The sequence below is a fragment of the Poromitra crassiceps genome (assembly GCF_964638095.1).
Source record: "Poromitra crassiceps genome assembly, chromosome: 12".
Classification (NCBI taxonomy): Eukaryota; Metazoa; Chordata; class Actinopteri; order Beryciformes; family Melamphaidae; genus Poromitra; species Poromitra crassiceps.
Window position 1 is genome coordinate 22,638,181 of NC_139632.1, and position 15,929 is coordinate 22,654,109.

Below are 15,929 nucleotides of genomic sequence, written 5' to 3' on the forward strand. Positions count from 1 at the left end.
CAAACAGCAATATCAGGCTATCTTGGCTCAACTGTTGAGTGTCTGGGATCAAATAACAATCATGCTCCCATAGGCATCCAGGAATTGGGCAAGCTAGGTGCCTTTTTTCTAAGTGTTGTCTGGGGGAGGCCCACAGCCTCAGACTTTGAAAACCCTTGCTCTAGTATTAAAAACAAAAACACAACAGCTTTAAACCCCAAGATACTTTATTGTTCTGCTTCTGGTTTTTACATTACTGATAGAACTCCTCATGCAAGACTTTTGAACAAGCAAATAATGCCTCTTGCAGATTGATTTAAGATGCAATACAATTTCAATGTTGACCAGAGAACACAGGCATATTCTGAGCTGAAGTTGCAACTGCACTTGCATGGGTTGTATCAAAATAGTCTCTCAGATATAAGCATTGGTCCATTTCTTTTCCCACAAAATTGGAGTGCTAAAAGAGAGTTTTTCACTGAGATATAAGCAAAAGTCTTGACCACAAAGTTATAATGATTAGGCATTACATCAAAGTTCTAAAGAGATGGTTAAGCCTTTGTTCACACCATAGGCAGAACTGATGCTTGACTCACGCCTAACCGTTCACACCAGACACTCCTTTCCTCAGTGCCAGGCTCGGAGCTGCTCCACCAGCCCCCGCCACTGGGTAATCAGATTGCAATCTGATCACCCAAAACGCATGTTAATGGTTTAATGGGCCAGGTGTAAATGGCCTCTTAGAGCCTGTGGGGGTCAGAAATCCTCAGTGTACTCTAGGAGTAACTGAGTATTTGTAAAAAGAAATAATTCCTCTAAAACAGATTGCTTCATTACTACAATCATTAAGGTTATTGTACTAATGGTATGGTAATAAACAAGTGCATGTTTGAATGCACTTGTTTTAAAGTGTGAATGGGAGAAGGGGACCTAGTTGGTACAGCTTGTTAGTGACAAAGTTTAGGAAGCATGGTTTAATTACCTACAGAAAACATCAAGTACTTGGTGCTCACATTTCTCAAATTGTTGGAACTCAAAATCAAAATAAAACAAACACAAAAAAAGGAACCAGAATGTACATTTGCAGATACTTCAAATTCAACACTCATTAATATTTTCCTTTTCTAAAGGAGTATTTCCTAGAAATACAGATGGAAACAGAAGTGTCAGGAGAAATATTTCTTTTACAGTTTCATCCAGAAACAATTTTTTGAGTGACACAAAATACAGCGAATGGTATTCCCAGGTTAAAGTGCAATAAAAGGAGAGGTGACCGGGTGGGAGTGGCGCTAGGCGAGATCACTCTCCAGAGCGACAGCAGGCCCTGAAGCCACACTGCAGGTTCTGGCAGCCGCTGGCTGTGTCTGCGTGAGGACCTGCAGAGAAACACCACCGTTAGGATCGCATGTCAATACAAGGGATGTTGGGATTTGTATTCACAATCCACTGATATTAGAACATTTTATATTCCAACCTTTATCACACATTTTAGTCATGTCCCAGTCTTACAGCATTTTGGTCCTCTATATTTGAAGTCTACTCAGAGATTGTGGATTTGGACAATTGAACCGTGCCCTTTTCTCAGAATTTTTGGTGTCCCATCAGAGGATCTTCTCCTGACAAAAGCAGTTAAACAGCATGTCGTACTCAGGCCTTCTGGCCAGACGTCTCATTCTTTTGAATTGGAAGAGTGACCGGCCTCCCTCCTTTGGCAGATGGATTTGTGAGGTCATGCATTTTCTTAAAGTAGAAAAAATAAGTTGTTTTGTTGCTTTGTTTATTTGCCTGTTTGGTTTATTTGTCTTATTTCTTCTCCACTCATGTCTGTCAATCCTGTTATGTCTATAAGCTGTCCATACTGTTACTGTATGAAACTTTCAATAAAAACACATTGATTAAAAAAAGAAAGGAAAAGAAAATTTTTATATTAAGATTTAAAGCACACAACTGGTTACAAAAAGTGGTGATAGTGAATGTTGAAGGCATCTAACTGGCTACTGTAATGCCTACTTACCTTCCACCTCACAAGATCAGCACCTTACACTAGGACACATGCTATGTGGGGTTAGTAATGTTTTTCAGTTATCACTCATTGGAATAGGTCTGCTCACAAAATCTACCTTCCATTCAATCTTCTATGCAATTTAACATCCAACACAGGCCTTTCCCAAGTGCCTTGTTACAGTAGATCAGTGGTTTCAATGGGAATTGAACCCCTAATCCTGGCAATGCTAGTGCATGCTCTACCCACTATACAGGACCCTGGCCTGGGGCCTGTACGGTACTATGAATCAAGATCAACAGATGCAGGATTTGTTCCCCAACCCTTGATCTGGATTAACTTACCCAGCCAATCACAATCGCACTAAACCAGGGGTGGCCAAACTTTTTGGGTTGTTGGCTGCATACAGAAAAACTTAGAATACAAAAAAAACAGCCCATGTGGTGAAGGGGCACTGCACTGTATATATATTACCGGTATACAATAATTCCAGGACTGTCCGTATGTCTGTCGGTCCTTCATGTATCTCGAGAACCGTTTGTCGGATCGACTTCAAAGTTGGGGAGTGCGCTGAGGGGGACCCGATGGAGTACAGTGTGTGTGTGGGGTGGTGCATGGGGGAGAATGGGCACGGCACCAGTAATAAATAATAAAAGCAACACAGTTGGAGCTGCAAAATGCAGGAAGGACATCTGGCAAAAAACTGCCCCATCAATATGGTACAAGTAGCCTAGATATTAATTATATCTGTGTGTAGGCTATCCCATTAAATTGCTTCGATGTATTTTACTGGCATGTATGACGTGATGGGTGATGACATGCAGTAATAATCCATTAATAATATGGTCATTAAGTAGCCTACCTGCTTATCATGGGGGGTGTACTTGATTCTACTGCTCTGTAAACATCGCCTGCAAACAGCACTTTAATGTCGATGCAGTGGACATCCATGTCTGTCCAGACTTTGATGTTTGAGCCAAATGTGAAGAAATTCCGTCAAGGTGTTACTGAGATATTGCGTTACCAAGCTTAAAAATGGCGTTCGTGAGGTCACCGTAACCTTGTCCAAGTGGACGTTTGAGGCAAATTTGATGAAATTTCGTCAAGGCGTTCCTGAGATATCGCGTTAACGAGCATGAAACGAGCAGTCGTGAGGTCACAGTGACCTTGAACTTCCACCAAAATCTAATCAGTTCATCCTCGAGTCCAAGTCGACTTTTGTGCCAAATTGGAAGATATTCCGTCAAGGCGTTTGAGATATCGCATTAACAAACTTGGGAATGGTGTTCATGAGGTCACAGTGACCTTGAACTTTGACCATCAAAATCTAATCAGTTCATCCTTGAGTCCAAGTCGCCGTTTGAGGCAAATTTGATTAAATTCCATCAAGGCGTTCCTCAGATATCACGTTGACATCGGACGGACGAACAGACAACCCGAATCCATAATGCCTCTGGCGTGGCTATCCCCAGCGGGGGCATAAAGATGGCCTGCATTTATAGCGCATTCATCCAAAGCGCTTTACAATGAGTAGGTACATTCATCCATTCTCTCTCACACACAAACACACACACACACACACACACAAAATTCCTATTTCTGTGTGTACCATTGATGTTGTCGCAGTAATAGAAGTGCTCGTCATTGAGGGCAGGACAGGCAGACACCAGCTCCTGCAGCCCTACCTCAGTGACGAAGAGGCAACCTGACAAGTTGAGATGCTCCAGGACAGGAAGTCCTCCACGCTGAGACAGAGCCCTGAAAACACATGCATAAACATTTAGTGTACAGCACTATGCACACAAACTAAAGACAGTGGCAGTCTAAGTGAACACAACTACGGTAATCCTTTCTTAACCAGATTAAGGCAATCTGACTACAGCAAATGCCATGTACATGCCTGTAGCAGCTGAATTATTTTATTATTAATAGCAGAATTAATTATTTTGCAGAGTATGGTGAACTTTTCTCTTCCATTTGCCCTGGTGTTAGTTTCGTTATCTCAAAGTCAGGCTGCTGTCTGAGATGTCATGTAACCACTTCCTCTCACACCTAAAGCAGATGGAGTTGAGAGAGGCGTCACAGAAAACTCTTATGCCTTAGAAACCTAAAACCTAAAACCATGTCAATTAAAACTAAAGTATTGCTTCTGCAGGGAGGAGGGGATGTTTATTCCTATATTCATGTTCGAGCCAAGGCTCAGCATCAGTGTGATATTTTCTGCTGTCCAAGTGTATTCAACTGTTTTGAAACCTCTGCTTCAGTAAAAACGACAAAGACAACCCTTGTTTGACTGGATTATCGCAAGTGTACAATTCTTCTGTGACAATGCCTTCATCAGAATAAGATCATAATAGATGGAATCATAATTTGATTAACACGTTTTCTACCTAATCTCTTTTTTTAAACCTTTATTTATACAGGGGGAGTCTAGGAGCAAATGCTCTCTTTTTCAGGAGTGCCCTGTTCACATGCACACACAGAAGCTGACCAGTACAAACACAGTCTGATCTGCTGGCCACTGAGCAGCTCCACTGGAGCGGTTGGGGTTCACGCCCTCGCTCAAGGGCACCTCAGTGGTGGTAATGAGGGAGGGGAAAGTGCTGCTTGTTCACTTTCCCCACCCCGATTTATCCTGCTGGTCTGGGGGATTGAACTGATGACCTTCCAGTCACAAGCTCACTTCTCTAACCTTTAGGCCACCACGCTATTTGGCCATATTAACATGTTAACCCAATTTCACTCTGTCCTTTGTGGCAGAGTGCTCACTTACACAAATGAGTTGGGTTAGGCTATTATGGGTCTTCTGTTTTCAACTGGTACAATCAAATCAATCAAAAAATATTGCTTGCAGTGTGTCCTGTAAACCTCAATGCAATCTGGCAAAATGTTCCAATGTTTTTCATCTGATTTCAAAATTGCAGGTGTGTCATTGTTATTAGAGGGAATTGTGTTCCTTCAAACCTTGTAAGGGCTTTTGTCAAACTATTACCTTAATCTGATTATTCACAATAAGAGTGATAACAAAAAACACAATATCCTTTTGGTTTGTTTGAAATAAAGCAACAGATGATCTTTACCTCAAGCCCAAATCAGTGACGTGATAGCATCCAGAGAGACTGAGAAAACTCAGTGGGCGTTTAGCCTGTGGCTGCCCAGTCCTGTTTCCATTCTCTAGACACTGCAGGCCCCCAACGGAGCATTTAGTCCGAAACTCCGCAGTGATGCCCCTGGTAATGCCCAACTCACACGGAGGCCCAGTTAAAGTCCTGAGGGCCATTTGGCTAGTGCAGCAGGTGGAGTGACCACAGAGCATCTCTCCAGACATGGCATACTGCTGATGCAAATAGGACGCATTAACGGCAGTCCTGTGCCCGCGCCTCCTACTCCTGCAACAGCATGAACTCCCCCCAAGCTGTGTCTCTACAAAAGTCTTCTCTTCGGGGACAGACACCCCACTGCGACGGCTCCACTCTGCCGCATCTTCAATATCGGCAAGGTCTGAGGGGTCCAAGACCCACACTCGGGTGGGGATGCAGGCAGTGCCCCAGCGGCCCGCCCTCTGCTTGAAAATGATGGCCTGCTGCTTGCGCACCACTGGATCTAGACTCCTCTCATCCAGTAGGGTGATGGGTATTGGGGGACCTTTAAGAAGCTTGGCTCGTCGGTGTGAGCGTTTCCCAAAGGATGTGGAAAATGCCAGGTCACCCAGCCCAATAGACAATTTCCTCAGGGTGTGGTCAGTGATCTTCTCACACCCCGACAAGTCGAGGTGCTCCAAAGAGAGACAAGCTCCAAGAGATGACCAACTGAAAGAGAGTGGAAGACAAGCACATAGGGATGAGTAATAAAGAGACTTGGAGGAAAATTAAAGAGAGAGTGCAGATTAAGGTGCAGCAGTTACCTGTCAAAAGCAAAGTCTGTAACATCAGTCTGGGTCATGTCCAGGTGAGTGATATTAGGGCAGAGGCTGAGGATCTGACGCACCTGAAAACCCCCAAACCCCCCCAAGAAAGGTCAATCATCCCTCTTTTTTCCATCTTCACGTTAGTTCACTCAGAAGCAATCTTCATATTTAGGTATTGTGCCATTATGCTGACACCAGGGGAAAATGTGGCAATACATACCATTTTACTGGAGACTGTAGAACTGTATGCCAGAACAATGGACTTGACAGAAGAACCCACAGCTGGCAGAAGGTCATGGATAATCCCATTCAGAAGCTTCTTCTCCCTCTGAGCAGTGCTAATTGCCTCCGTATGGCCAGACACATCTAACACAAACAAGTGAGCAAGAAACAATTCACTCATGTTAGATTTAGAGTTGATTCTCCTCCGCCTTCTCTTAGTCCCCCCTACCTATCTCTGTGTCTATGTCATGTGTGTCCATTGTTTGTTGCACTATGTGTCATTGACTTATGGCTCATTTCCACCACATTTTACTGCCCTGCACAGCTCGTCACCACTCGGCTCTAATCGTTTCAGCCCGATGGACGTTTTGCTTCCACCGCGGATCATCTGCCCCCACCCACCCCCGCCCACAGCTGGTCGTCATAGCGACCGCATATCTGTCCTTCGCTTATAGCCGAAGTAGGCTATAACATAACGTTACAATTAAATCCATCCACAGAACTTTTAAACTGTTTATGAAATACTGGTGCCTCTAAATGACCTACAGTGTACATGGGCAAATGTGACAAGCAGCCAGGAGAATGGATATCACTTTGTAGTTAGTCAAACTCACAGGCATGCACTGCGCTGTGCGGGGACGGGAGAGGCGCAACAGAGTGAATGAAGCCTGTACCCCGCGGCCTCTGACACCAGGCAAGACCGCGGCTTCACCAAACACCCGCTGCGGCCTAGCGGAGCGCTGCAGCCTGCACTCAGCTACAGAGCTTCCCGACTCCCTGAGCAGCGGACTTTTTTGTAATTGAACACCCGCCACGATTTTATTTCACCAGAGGCAAAGGCAGCAACACAAAAGACTGATGGAAATATACATAACAGAAGAGAAGGTAAGCCCACTAAACTGGTATGCAGCCGCCAGCATTGCAGTCAGTAGACAGAGTAAACACGATTCTGCCTGACCAATCAGTCGTCTACAATGTTTTCACGTCACCGTATGAACCCGGGTTCGCAGAATAGAACCCCGACGAGGCAGGGACGAAAAGTAGCACGACTCAGCCCCAAATCAAACCGGGCTGGGCCGGTTTTTACCGGTGGAATGAGACCATTTATCGAGTCGAGCGGAGCGGGACCGCGCTACTACCTGCGGTGGAATTGGGCCATTAGTTAGTTTAGTCAGTTATTGTATAGCAGAGGTTTTCAAAGTGGGAGGCGGGCCTCCCCAGGGGGGCTCCAAACCGTTTCAAGGGAGGCTCAGTGAATGGAAGTGGAAAAATAGTAGTTATCAAAAGGAGATCACATAGAATAGACCATATGTGTGATTTTGGTTAAAGAGATTGTTCAGAGATAGTCGTTTTGTGGAAACTCTCGTTTTTCCCACTTTCCCCCCGAGCCAGGAAACATGCCTTCAGACAGAGCTTTTTTTTAATGTATTTGGTGTAGTCTTAAGTATGCAAAGAGCAATACCAGGCTATCTTGGCTCAATTGTTGAACGGCAATGGGATCAAATAACAATCATGATGGGGGGAGGGGGGCTTTATCCAAGTGTTAGCATCTGAGGGGAGACCCACAGTCTCAGACTTTGAAAACCCATGGTGTATAACGCATCTTTGTGTCCCTGAAATGTGCTATATAAGTCCCATGTATTATTATTATTTTAATGATCAGTAAAAAATAAAATAAAAACATAATTCTCCTGTGTGAATAGATTTTGAACTAGCAATGCTGCATTTCCAATAACGCCTTTTTGCTAACTTCTGTCTGAAAGGGGCTTTGGATAAGTGCTATATAAACAGTGAATTATAATACAATTTTCTGAAAGACTGTTTTCATCACTACAATTGATGCATGCGCCTCAGTGAACATGAAATCTCACCAGACTCATCCACATCAGCATCCTCATCCCATCCCTGATAGGCTCGACCCTCATCCTCTCGACTCTTCACCCACTCGTCATCCGGCTCTTGGTCCAGATCACCTGGAGGGCCGCTATAATAGTCCCCTACATTAAAGAAACACATACACATTGGTGGGGCAGCACCAGACACCATAATTATGTTGAATACCTTACACGTGTACAACACTCTGGGGTAAACGAGCGGCGCTATCAGCAGCTCACCTCTGGCCCAGCGTACAGGGTAGAGGTGCCTCCACAGAGAGCCAGTCTTGGTCAGACCTGACCAAGCAGTGCACACTTGACTACAGCGACACAGATCATCAGGGCCCAATTGGAGGAACAGCCTCAGCATGATCTCAGCAGGGAGCTGGGAGATGTGGGTTGAAGAATGCCTCTTCTGCTCCAGTTCTGAGGAACAACAGAAAACAGCTTTGCCTTTGACTGAATCGCCAGACAGTCAGATTTGAAGTGTACTACCTCTTAATGCCATAGTAGAACCAATGATTTAAATACTTAAGATCCTAATTCTATCGCATTCCTGATGACCTAACTTCATCGCGGGAGGCGTGCCATCATGGAGCCTATGCCAAACTCTAATTCTGTTTTTTATCAACAAACATGTTCATTTAACATTGAACATAGTCTCTCCTGATTTCAATTATTTTGTTAATTTGGGTGATGAGGCTTTCTCGAGTTGAAATCAATCAGTTGAAAGGATACCGCATCAACGGTAGTTTTTTACCTAACTCACGTTTGTTTGTTGACATGGCTCAGCTGTTTAATGCCATTGTAGAAAATGCTCCGTAATGGCCCACCATCAGGCCTGTTCTTGGGGCAATTGACGCCCACGAACCAAGGCGCCAAAGACGTAATGATGATGACACCACCGTGACATCATCGATGATGTCAGAGTTCACCTCATGACATATCCAGATATCGGTGATGTCAGAGTTTCCCCTGTGAGGTCACCAGCGATGTCAGACGGTCTAGGCTGACTGTGATGGCAGACGTGACTTTATGAGGTCACCGATGATGTCATACCTCCCCGGACGTTGTGACATCACCAACGATGTCATACCTCGAATGTGGGGGGGTATAAAAGGTGTTGTTCTGTTATGATATGTATGGTCCTATGGTTGTTTTAGAATCATCCATAGCAAGGGTAAATGGTGCAAAAAGGGAAACAATTGAAGCTCTTACAGATGCAATCGAATTAGTAAAACGATATAGCCTACGTCGAGTGGTGTAAAGTGTATCATATTGTATAGCGTGCTTGCATGCAGGTGTATATCTACACTGTATATGTGATTGTATGTATGCTCTTTTATATGTTTTGGTGTGTACAGGAGATGGTGAATGGGGAAGGGGAATGAAAGCAGCCAACATGTTAATGTGAATGTCTATGTCTAAAATGTCATAATAAAAATTTGGTCATAAAAAAAAAAAAGATATGTATGGTCCTGTTCCCTTTCTGCAACCTGTATGCCACTCTGTATACTGCTTCTGCCTGATATTCCAATAAATTAGCCTGAAAGGCATCTCTGTGGTTCTAATCGATCACTGCCCGTGAGCCCTTACCTAAGATCCAGCAACTTCACACAAGGCAAGCACACAAACTTCCTTACATCCATGACACGTTCTCAGCAGTTTGATTGGCCGTTGCAAAATAAAAAATGTGGTTGCGTGAAACTAGTTTCATAAAGTTGAGTTTTCTGTTGTAGCCGATTCTGCCTTTAAATGGGGTTGTGCTTACCGTGTTTATGACATGAGTCCATATGAACGCCCCGCCCCCCTCATGTGGTATTCACGACTTGGTAAAAGTGGCAAATTTCTGAAAGCGACTTCCATTTGAAGGCAGCATGAGTTTCAGACAAGTTTCAACTCCGTTACACAAGGCTTTACGCCATGCAACTCCATTACAATGTTTCACCTAAGTTTCAACTCACTAAAGTTGTGTGATAGTTTCACTGTGTAAAGCAAGCCTTAGACCGTTTGCCACTGAACATTTGCAGCAGAGCGGTTGATGCTTATGCGCCTTACTCAAAGGCCCCCCAATGGTAGTTTTACGGAAAAGGCAAGCTTTCTTTTTTTGCTTCCTCCAAAAATATTTGCCCAGCTGGTCCGGACATTCAAGATACGCAAAATAGTGTACAATTCTCAGGTGTAAGGTGTGATCCAAACATTTGTGAACAGACTCACTAACCATCATCCGTCTTCTCATGATCGGTGTATTTGAAGGCTTTCTGCAGCTCCTCTGCCTGGCTCCACAAGCTGAGTCCCTTCAACACCTCAGCTGCACAGTGCCATTGCTGCTGGCTGCAGTGCTGCGCTATCACCTGTTTCTTGATGTCCTTGAGCTCCTCGTAGGTGAAGTACTGCATCAGCATGGGCTGAAAGACCTGCAACGAATAGGAGAACGCACGCACATCCAAACCAAAGAGGGCAGGTGCTGAGCCGAAAGCGAACGGAACATGAAATGAACTAATGAAACAGCTCGCACACTGCAGGGCTTCAGAGGCCAAGTGAGTGACGTTTCGAGCACCACTGGTCTTTCCCAATCAATAAAATAAAGAGCAGTGTTGCTTAAAACATTGCAGACCTCAGTGCAATAAATGACTGAACAATGGAGCCCTGCAGTGTGACACCTGCAATACATCTCGTTAGGTTATTAACAAAAGCCAACAGTGCAATAGACTGGACTACAAAGAAAAATGTTTTTTCCAAAGTTCCTGGAGCTCAGCCATTCTTTGCGAAATTATATAAAACAGACATTTCAATGTTTTATACCTCCTCCTCTTCCTTCATGTGGGGCAGAAAGTCCTGTGTGAAAGCTTCCAGTCTCTCCTTCAGCTGCTGGGCATAATTAAGCTGCTCATATTCACTCTAGAAACACAACATATGATTTATTTACATGATGGAAGGCATTTCAAACATGACCGCTAATCAACAGTCAACATGACAAGTCACTAACAGCCCCATCTACAACTACTACTTTTTCTTGACTCTGAAGAAGACACTTTGTGTGTCGAAACGTTAGTCTGCTTGCACTTATTAAATTGCCTTAAATTTGACCGTGTGCTCCAGATTGTTTCTTTCTCATGTGTTCACTCAGTCCCCTTTTCTGAGAAGCACCGGTTGGGCGCAGTTCGTCAGCTGAAGCGCGGATTTCCCTCTGTTCTACAGCCCCATCTACAACTTCTGCCATTGCAGTCCTTTCATACAACTACACTGCTATCTGCTATGTCATGCCAAAATAGTGTGTGGTCTTGTTGTCACTGAATTACAACACATGGCAATATAAAAAACTTCTAATCCTTCAATAAATGTTAGTATAATGCATAAACTCTTAAGAAAATTCAAATAACCTTTTCAGAATAGTCTCAACTAGCTCTTGCACAACAGATTAAAACCATGGTCCTCCAGCTATATCTTAAATCTGTATTATTTATCCCAGTTGGAAAAGAAAAAAAAATCCCCAGGGCAGGACATCCATGTATGAGGGCTTGTCCAAGGCAATGGAATGTTCCTCTATTTTTACAAAATGATTTGGAAAGAGCGGAAGTTAACATTTACACAATTGCACCATTCTGGACAGCCCATTGTTGCTTTGCCCATGGCTTGAGAAAGAACATTACTAACTCCTGTCTCCTAACACTGTTAAGCAGATCACAAAAACAATCCTGCCTCTATTATACAAATGGAACTCAAACAAGTCAACATATCAGCCCACTTCTTTCTGCAAAAGGCCTCATCCTCTGTCTTAACACAGTTCCCTCTCCCCCTTGCCATTTTTTTTAGGTTGATACTAAAATTTGTCAGATAGCTTGAACGTATGCATATTATTCTACATTCAGGAGCTGAAATACCTTTCCCCTTAACACGATACATTGAAACTGGCACTGTTTCCGTTCCAGGGTATATCGACCAAACCCATAAAAAAGACCCTGCTCTAAACAATCACTCGACCTAGTAGAAAAAACGATTCTGATCAGGAAAATGTTAAATGTAAAGTACAGCAAGTGCACTTGCTAGTTTGATTATGGTAACAACTGAGCAGAGTGCAATATTCCTTCAGCTGTACACCACATTTTCTTTTACCTTTATTTATACAGGGGGAGTCTCACTGAGAGCAATGCTCTCTTTTTCAGGAGTGCCCTGTTCACATTCACACATCTTCCATTTACACTGCACAATGAGCTTTCCAAATACATCTAACGCATCGTGTATATTTTGTCAGTGACATACTGAAAAGCGCCATTATGTGTGCTTGCAAGCAAGTGAAAAGTGAATTTTATCTCCACTTGTTTAGGAGAATTAACACTATACAGATGGCTTTAACACATTGTAAGTAAGCATGTAGATTGAGTCAAGTCAATATTTCTAAAACATTTTTAAAATAGCCTATATTTCCATGTAATTTCTCGATGTCAAATAATACAATGCCATCACAAACAGAATAAGTCTGCACTGTTTGATGAGACGTGTTACTGTCCCAACTGCTAAACCCACCTAGGTAGCACCCATATTTGTTGGCAGTGTACACTGTCGTGCAAGATATAGTTATTTTGGGTGGCTGAACTAATAATGATAGAGTATTACCTCCCCAGTGGTCATATAGCATCGACTAAGCTCTGACAGACTCACGTATGATTTACCGACAGGTAAAGCCTACTATTTATCTGCTGAGTAACAGTTGTGCATATGAGACAGAGACTACATTTAGGCCCATGGCATGTTCATGAATTTCAAAACTTATATATTCACCTTAACATTGTGCAGCCCTTTCTCAAAGAGGGATAGCATCTCTGAGAGTTTGTTGTCAGAGTGCACATTGTACACGGTGCAGCTGCGTTGTTGCAACAAGCCAATAATGCACTCATTCTCGATCTGTTCATGCATCTTGAACTCCTTAAATGTGGCACACAGTGACTGGAGAAATGAGCGAAAATCATTGTTGTTGGAAAAGTTCGTTTTTGACAGCTGTGGGGGGAAAAGGAAAAAGTGTATATCAGGGTCACATTTTAAAACTACAAGTGACACATTGCTGAAGCTACTGTTATGCTGGTCGACCAGAGAAGTAAAACATCAACGCATTTGATAAACATTAGCACGTCTGTGGCTAACAAGTCATTAGCTACATCAGAATAATTTGTAACGTTACTTCCTCCTCCATCCATACCCCAATAACAGCGGTGGTCGGGCAACAATCAAAGAATGTTATTATAACCAGACAGCAAATTGGTACAACTAGGCTCAGCTGTTGATGTTCCCTTTTGTAGACATGTGTGTGCTTTTTGTGGCTTTTATCTCATTTTTGTAGACATATTTACGTTTTTTTGTGAGACCAATAACAAATGTCCTGCCTTGGCTGGACAATAAAGTTTATTTCTATTTCTATTTCTTTATGTGATTAATCACCAAGTAACGATGTAACGTATAGCTTTGGTTAGCTTAGCTGGCATGTTGCATAACGCTATTACGCTAACGCTAGCTAACAAACATAACAGTTGGCCATAGCAAGCTTTAGCTTAGCGGGTTAGGGGTGGGTTCAGGTTATGTTAACGTTACAAAACAACAGTGATACATAACGCTACTTCTCTTGGATGGACAACCGACCGCTTAAATATACGTTAATGTACGTTACATATGACTAGCCACGTAGTTAGCTGTTCGCAAACTAGCGGTAGAGGATTTGAGACAAAACAGCCAACATCGTCTTAGTGTTGTGGTTAGTTAGCTAACGTTAGCCATCTTCACGTTAGCTGACATTCACTCGCCAGATGGACACGTATCGTTAGATATTCATCTGTATAACTCAAAGTTGATGGTCAATATTTACTCATACACACCTTATCGCAGTATAGGCCCACCAACTGCTTCATTCGCCAATGTGGGCCAGTAAAAACATCCACCTCGTCTGGAAAAGGAGCCATCTTCGCACACTGGAGTCAGTGCGTCATTTGCATGGCGATACAATCAAGCGGGGGGTGTGGTGTGCGAGGAAGTCACGTGACTGGGCTCTACCTACAGTAAAACCTGGGCGTGCCTTGATGTGGGCGTACCTTGAAGTGGTCTTGCAGGGTGCTGCAGACCAGACAGATCCTTGACAGCTACACCCAAGCTAATCTGAGTTCTGAGAGTTCTGAGCTGGCTAATGAAAGTACAACATGTTGAAAATGACAAGTGGATGGCTGTTCTTCCTCTGCTGCATCAACCATGTACTGTCAACAGAAGAACGCTGCATAGAAGATCACTGGGTAACACTTTACAATAACGTACACAAATCCTATAGTAGTTACTGATAAACTAACAATTAACTAATCGCCAGTTAATCATTCGCTAATGAAAAATTTGGCATTAGTTTATCACTAGTTAATCATAGTTAATGAGTAGGTAGTCATTAGTTAATGATTAGTATCTAATTTCCTGAGTAGAGTAGTTAATCAGTACCTAATGATTACTAAATTTCAGCTCGTGAATAGAGTAGTTAATCATTACTTAATGATTCCAAAATGTCAGTGCGTGAATGTATTAGTTAATCATTAGTTAATCATTAGTTAATCTTTTTGTGTACCCTATTGTAAAGTGGTGCATCATACTCAGTGGTTTATGAATACTGAATCATTACCTGTCCATTAGTTACTCTTTTCGCACCCTAATATAAAGTGAAAGATATCCTTATCAAATAAACACTCCCTCCAGGTGAGATTCGAACTCTGAACCCCAAGATTGTTAAATTGTAAGTCTGGTTCTCTACCATCTGAGCTAACCAGCCTGTTACTTGGTAGAGCCATACTATAGGTCTGTAGAGTCAGAGACTAAGTATTATGTCCTATCCACATACTACTTTCTGTTCAAGTACTTATAGTTTTTAAGATATATTCCACCCAAATACTACCTTCTCTCCAAATACTTATAGTTTTAAAGGTATATTCCATCCAAATACTACTTCATGTCCAAGTACTTAGGTATGTTTCAGCCAAATACTACTTATGTCTAAGTACTTGTAAGTACTTGGACAGAAAGTAGTATTTGGGTGGAATATACCTTTAAACTATAATACTTGGTCTCAGGCTCTACATTCAATAGTATGGCTCAAACAAGCAACAGGCTGGTTAGCTCAGATGGTAGAGAACCAGACTTACAATTTAACAATCTTGGGGTTCAGGGTTCGAATCTCACCTGGAGGGAGTGTTTATTTGATAAGGATATCTTTCACTTTATATTAGGGTGCGAAAAGAGTAACTAATGGACAGGTAATGATTCAGTATTCATAAACCACTGAGTATGATGCACCACTTTACAATAGGGTACACAAAAAGATTAACTAATGATTAACTAATGATTAACTAATACATTCACGCACTGACATTTTGGAATCATTAAGTAATGATTAACTACTCTATTCACGAGCTGAAATTTAGTAATCATTAGGTACTGATTAACTACTCTACTCAGGAAATTAGATACTAATCATTAACTAATGACTACCTACTCATTAACTATGATTAACTAGTGATAAACTAATGCCAAATTTTTCATTAGCGAATGATTAACTGGCGATTAGTTAATTGTTAGTTTATCAGTAACTACTATAGGATTTGTGTACGTTATTGTAAAGTGTTACCGATCACTGTCTAGTGTCCACACATCCATATGTAGCTACCAGACCAGACATTTCACCGTTCTGTAAAGTGATGTCCATTAAGTGGTTTAAATTAGTGATTGTTTGTACTATCGATATCATTTTTTACATTCATCATCATCTTGAATTCCGCTTTAAAGAGCAGCAATTCCTCTACTGAATATACGCCAACATAATGTACTGAGTGAAGCATCTTTTTTGTAGCTAACCTGTTACACTTTGAGGTGATCCCAGAGAAATAGCTGCGGTGTGCTCCTCTGGCCAGGAGAGGGCAGTGTCTCC

General features: G+C 42.5%; 1 protein-coding gene across 1 annotated transcript; it reads right to left on the bottom strand.

Moving 5' to 3' along the window:
- Window positions 1-200: 200 nt before the first annotated feature.
- On the bottom strand, window positions 201-13,950 carry fbxl5 (F-box and leucine-rich repeat protein 5). The gene is made up of 11 exons (XM_083647004.1): window positions 13,852-13,950; window positions 12,767-12,982; window positions 10,790-10,885; window positions 10,206-10,401; window positions 8,225-8,410; window positions 7,982-8,107; window positions 6,109-6,254; window positions 5,886-5,968; window positions 5,062-5,790; window positions 3,591-3,739; window positions 201-1,355 (listed from the first exon to the last, which is right to left on the bottom strand). Exons 1-11 carry the CDS (start codon window positions 13,933-13,935, stop codon window positions 1,279-1,281), a joined length of 2,088 nt encoding a protein of 695 aa, XP_083503130.1. The 5' UTR covers window positions 13,936-13,950; the 3' UTR covers window positions 201-1,278.
- Between the last annotated feature and the right edge of the window lie 1,979 nt (window positions 13,951-15,929).

Bases quoted from the DNA above. Each gene is read 5' to 3' on its own strand.
- fbxl5 (XM_083647004.1), bottom strand. From the start codon at position 13,935: ATGGCTCCTTTTCCAGACGAGGTGGATGTTTTTACTGGCCCACATTGG. The intron at 12,983-13,851 runs GTGTGTATGAGT...TTCCCCCCACAG, and splicing joins TGGGCCTATACTGCGATAAG to CTGTCAAAAACGAACTTTTC. The intron at 8,411-10,205 runs GTTAGTGAGTCT...GTTGTTCCTCAG, and splicing joins TCATGAGAAGACGGATGATG to AACTGGAGCAGAAGAGGCAT.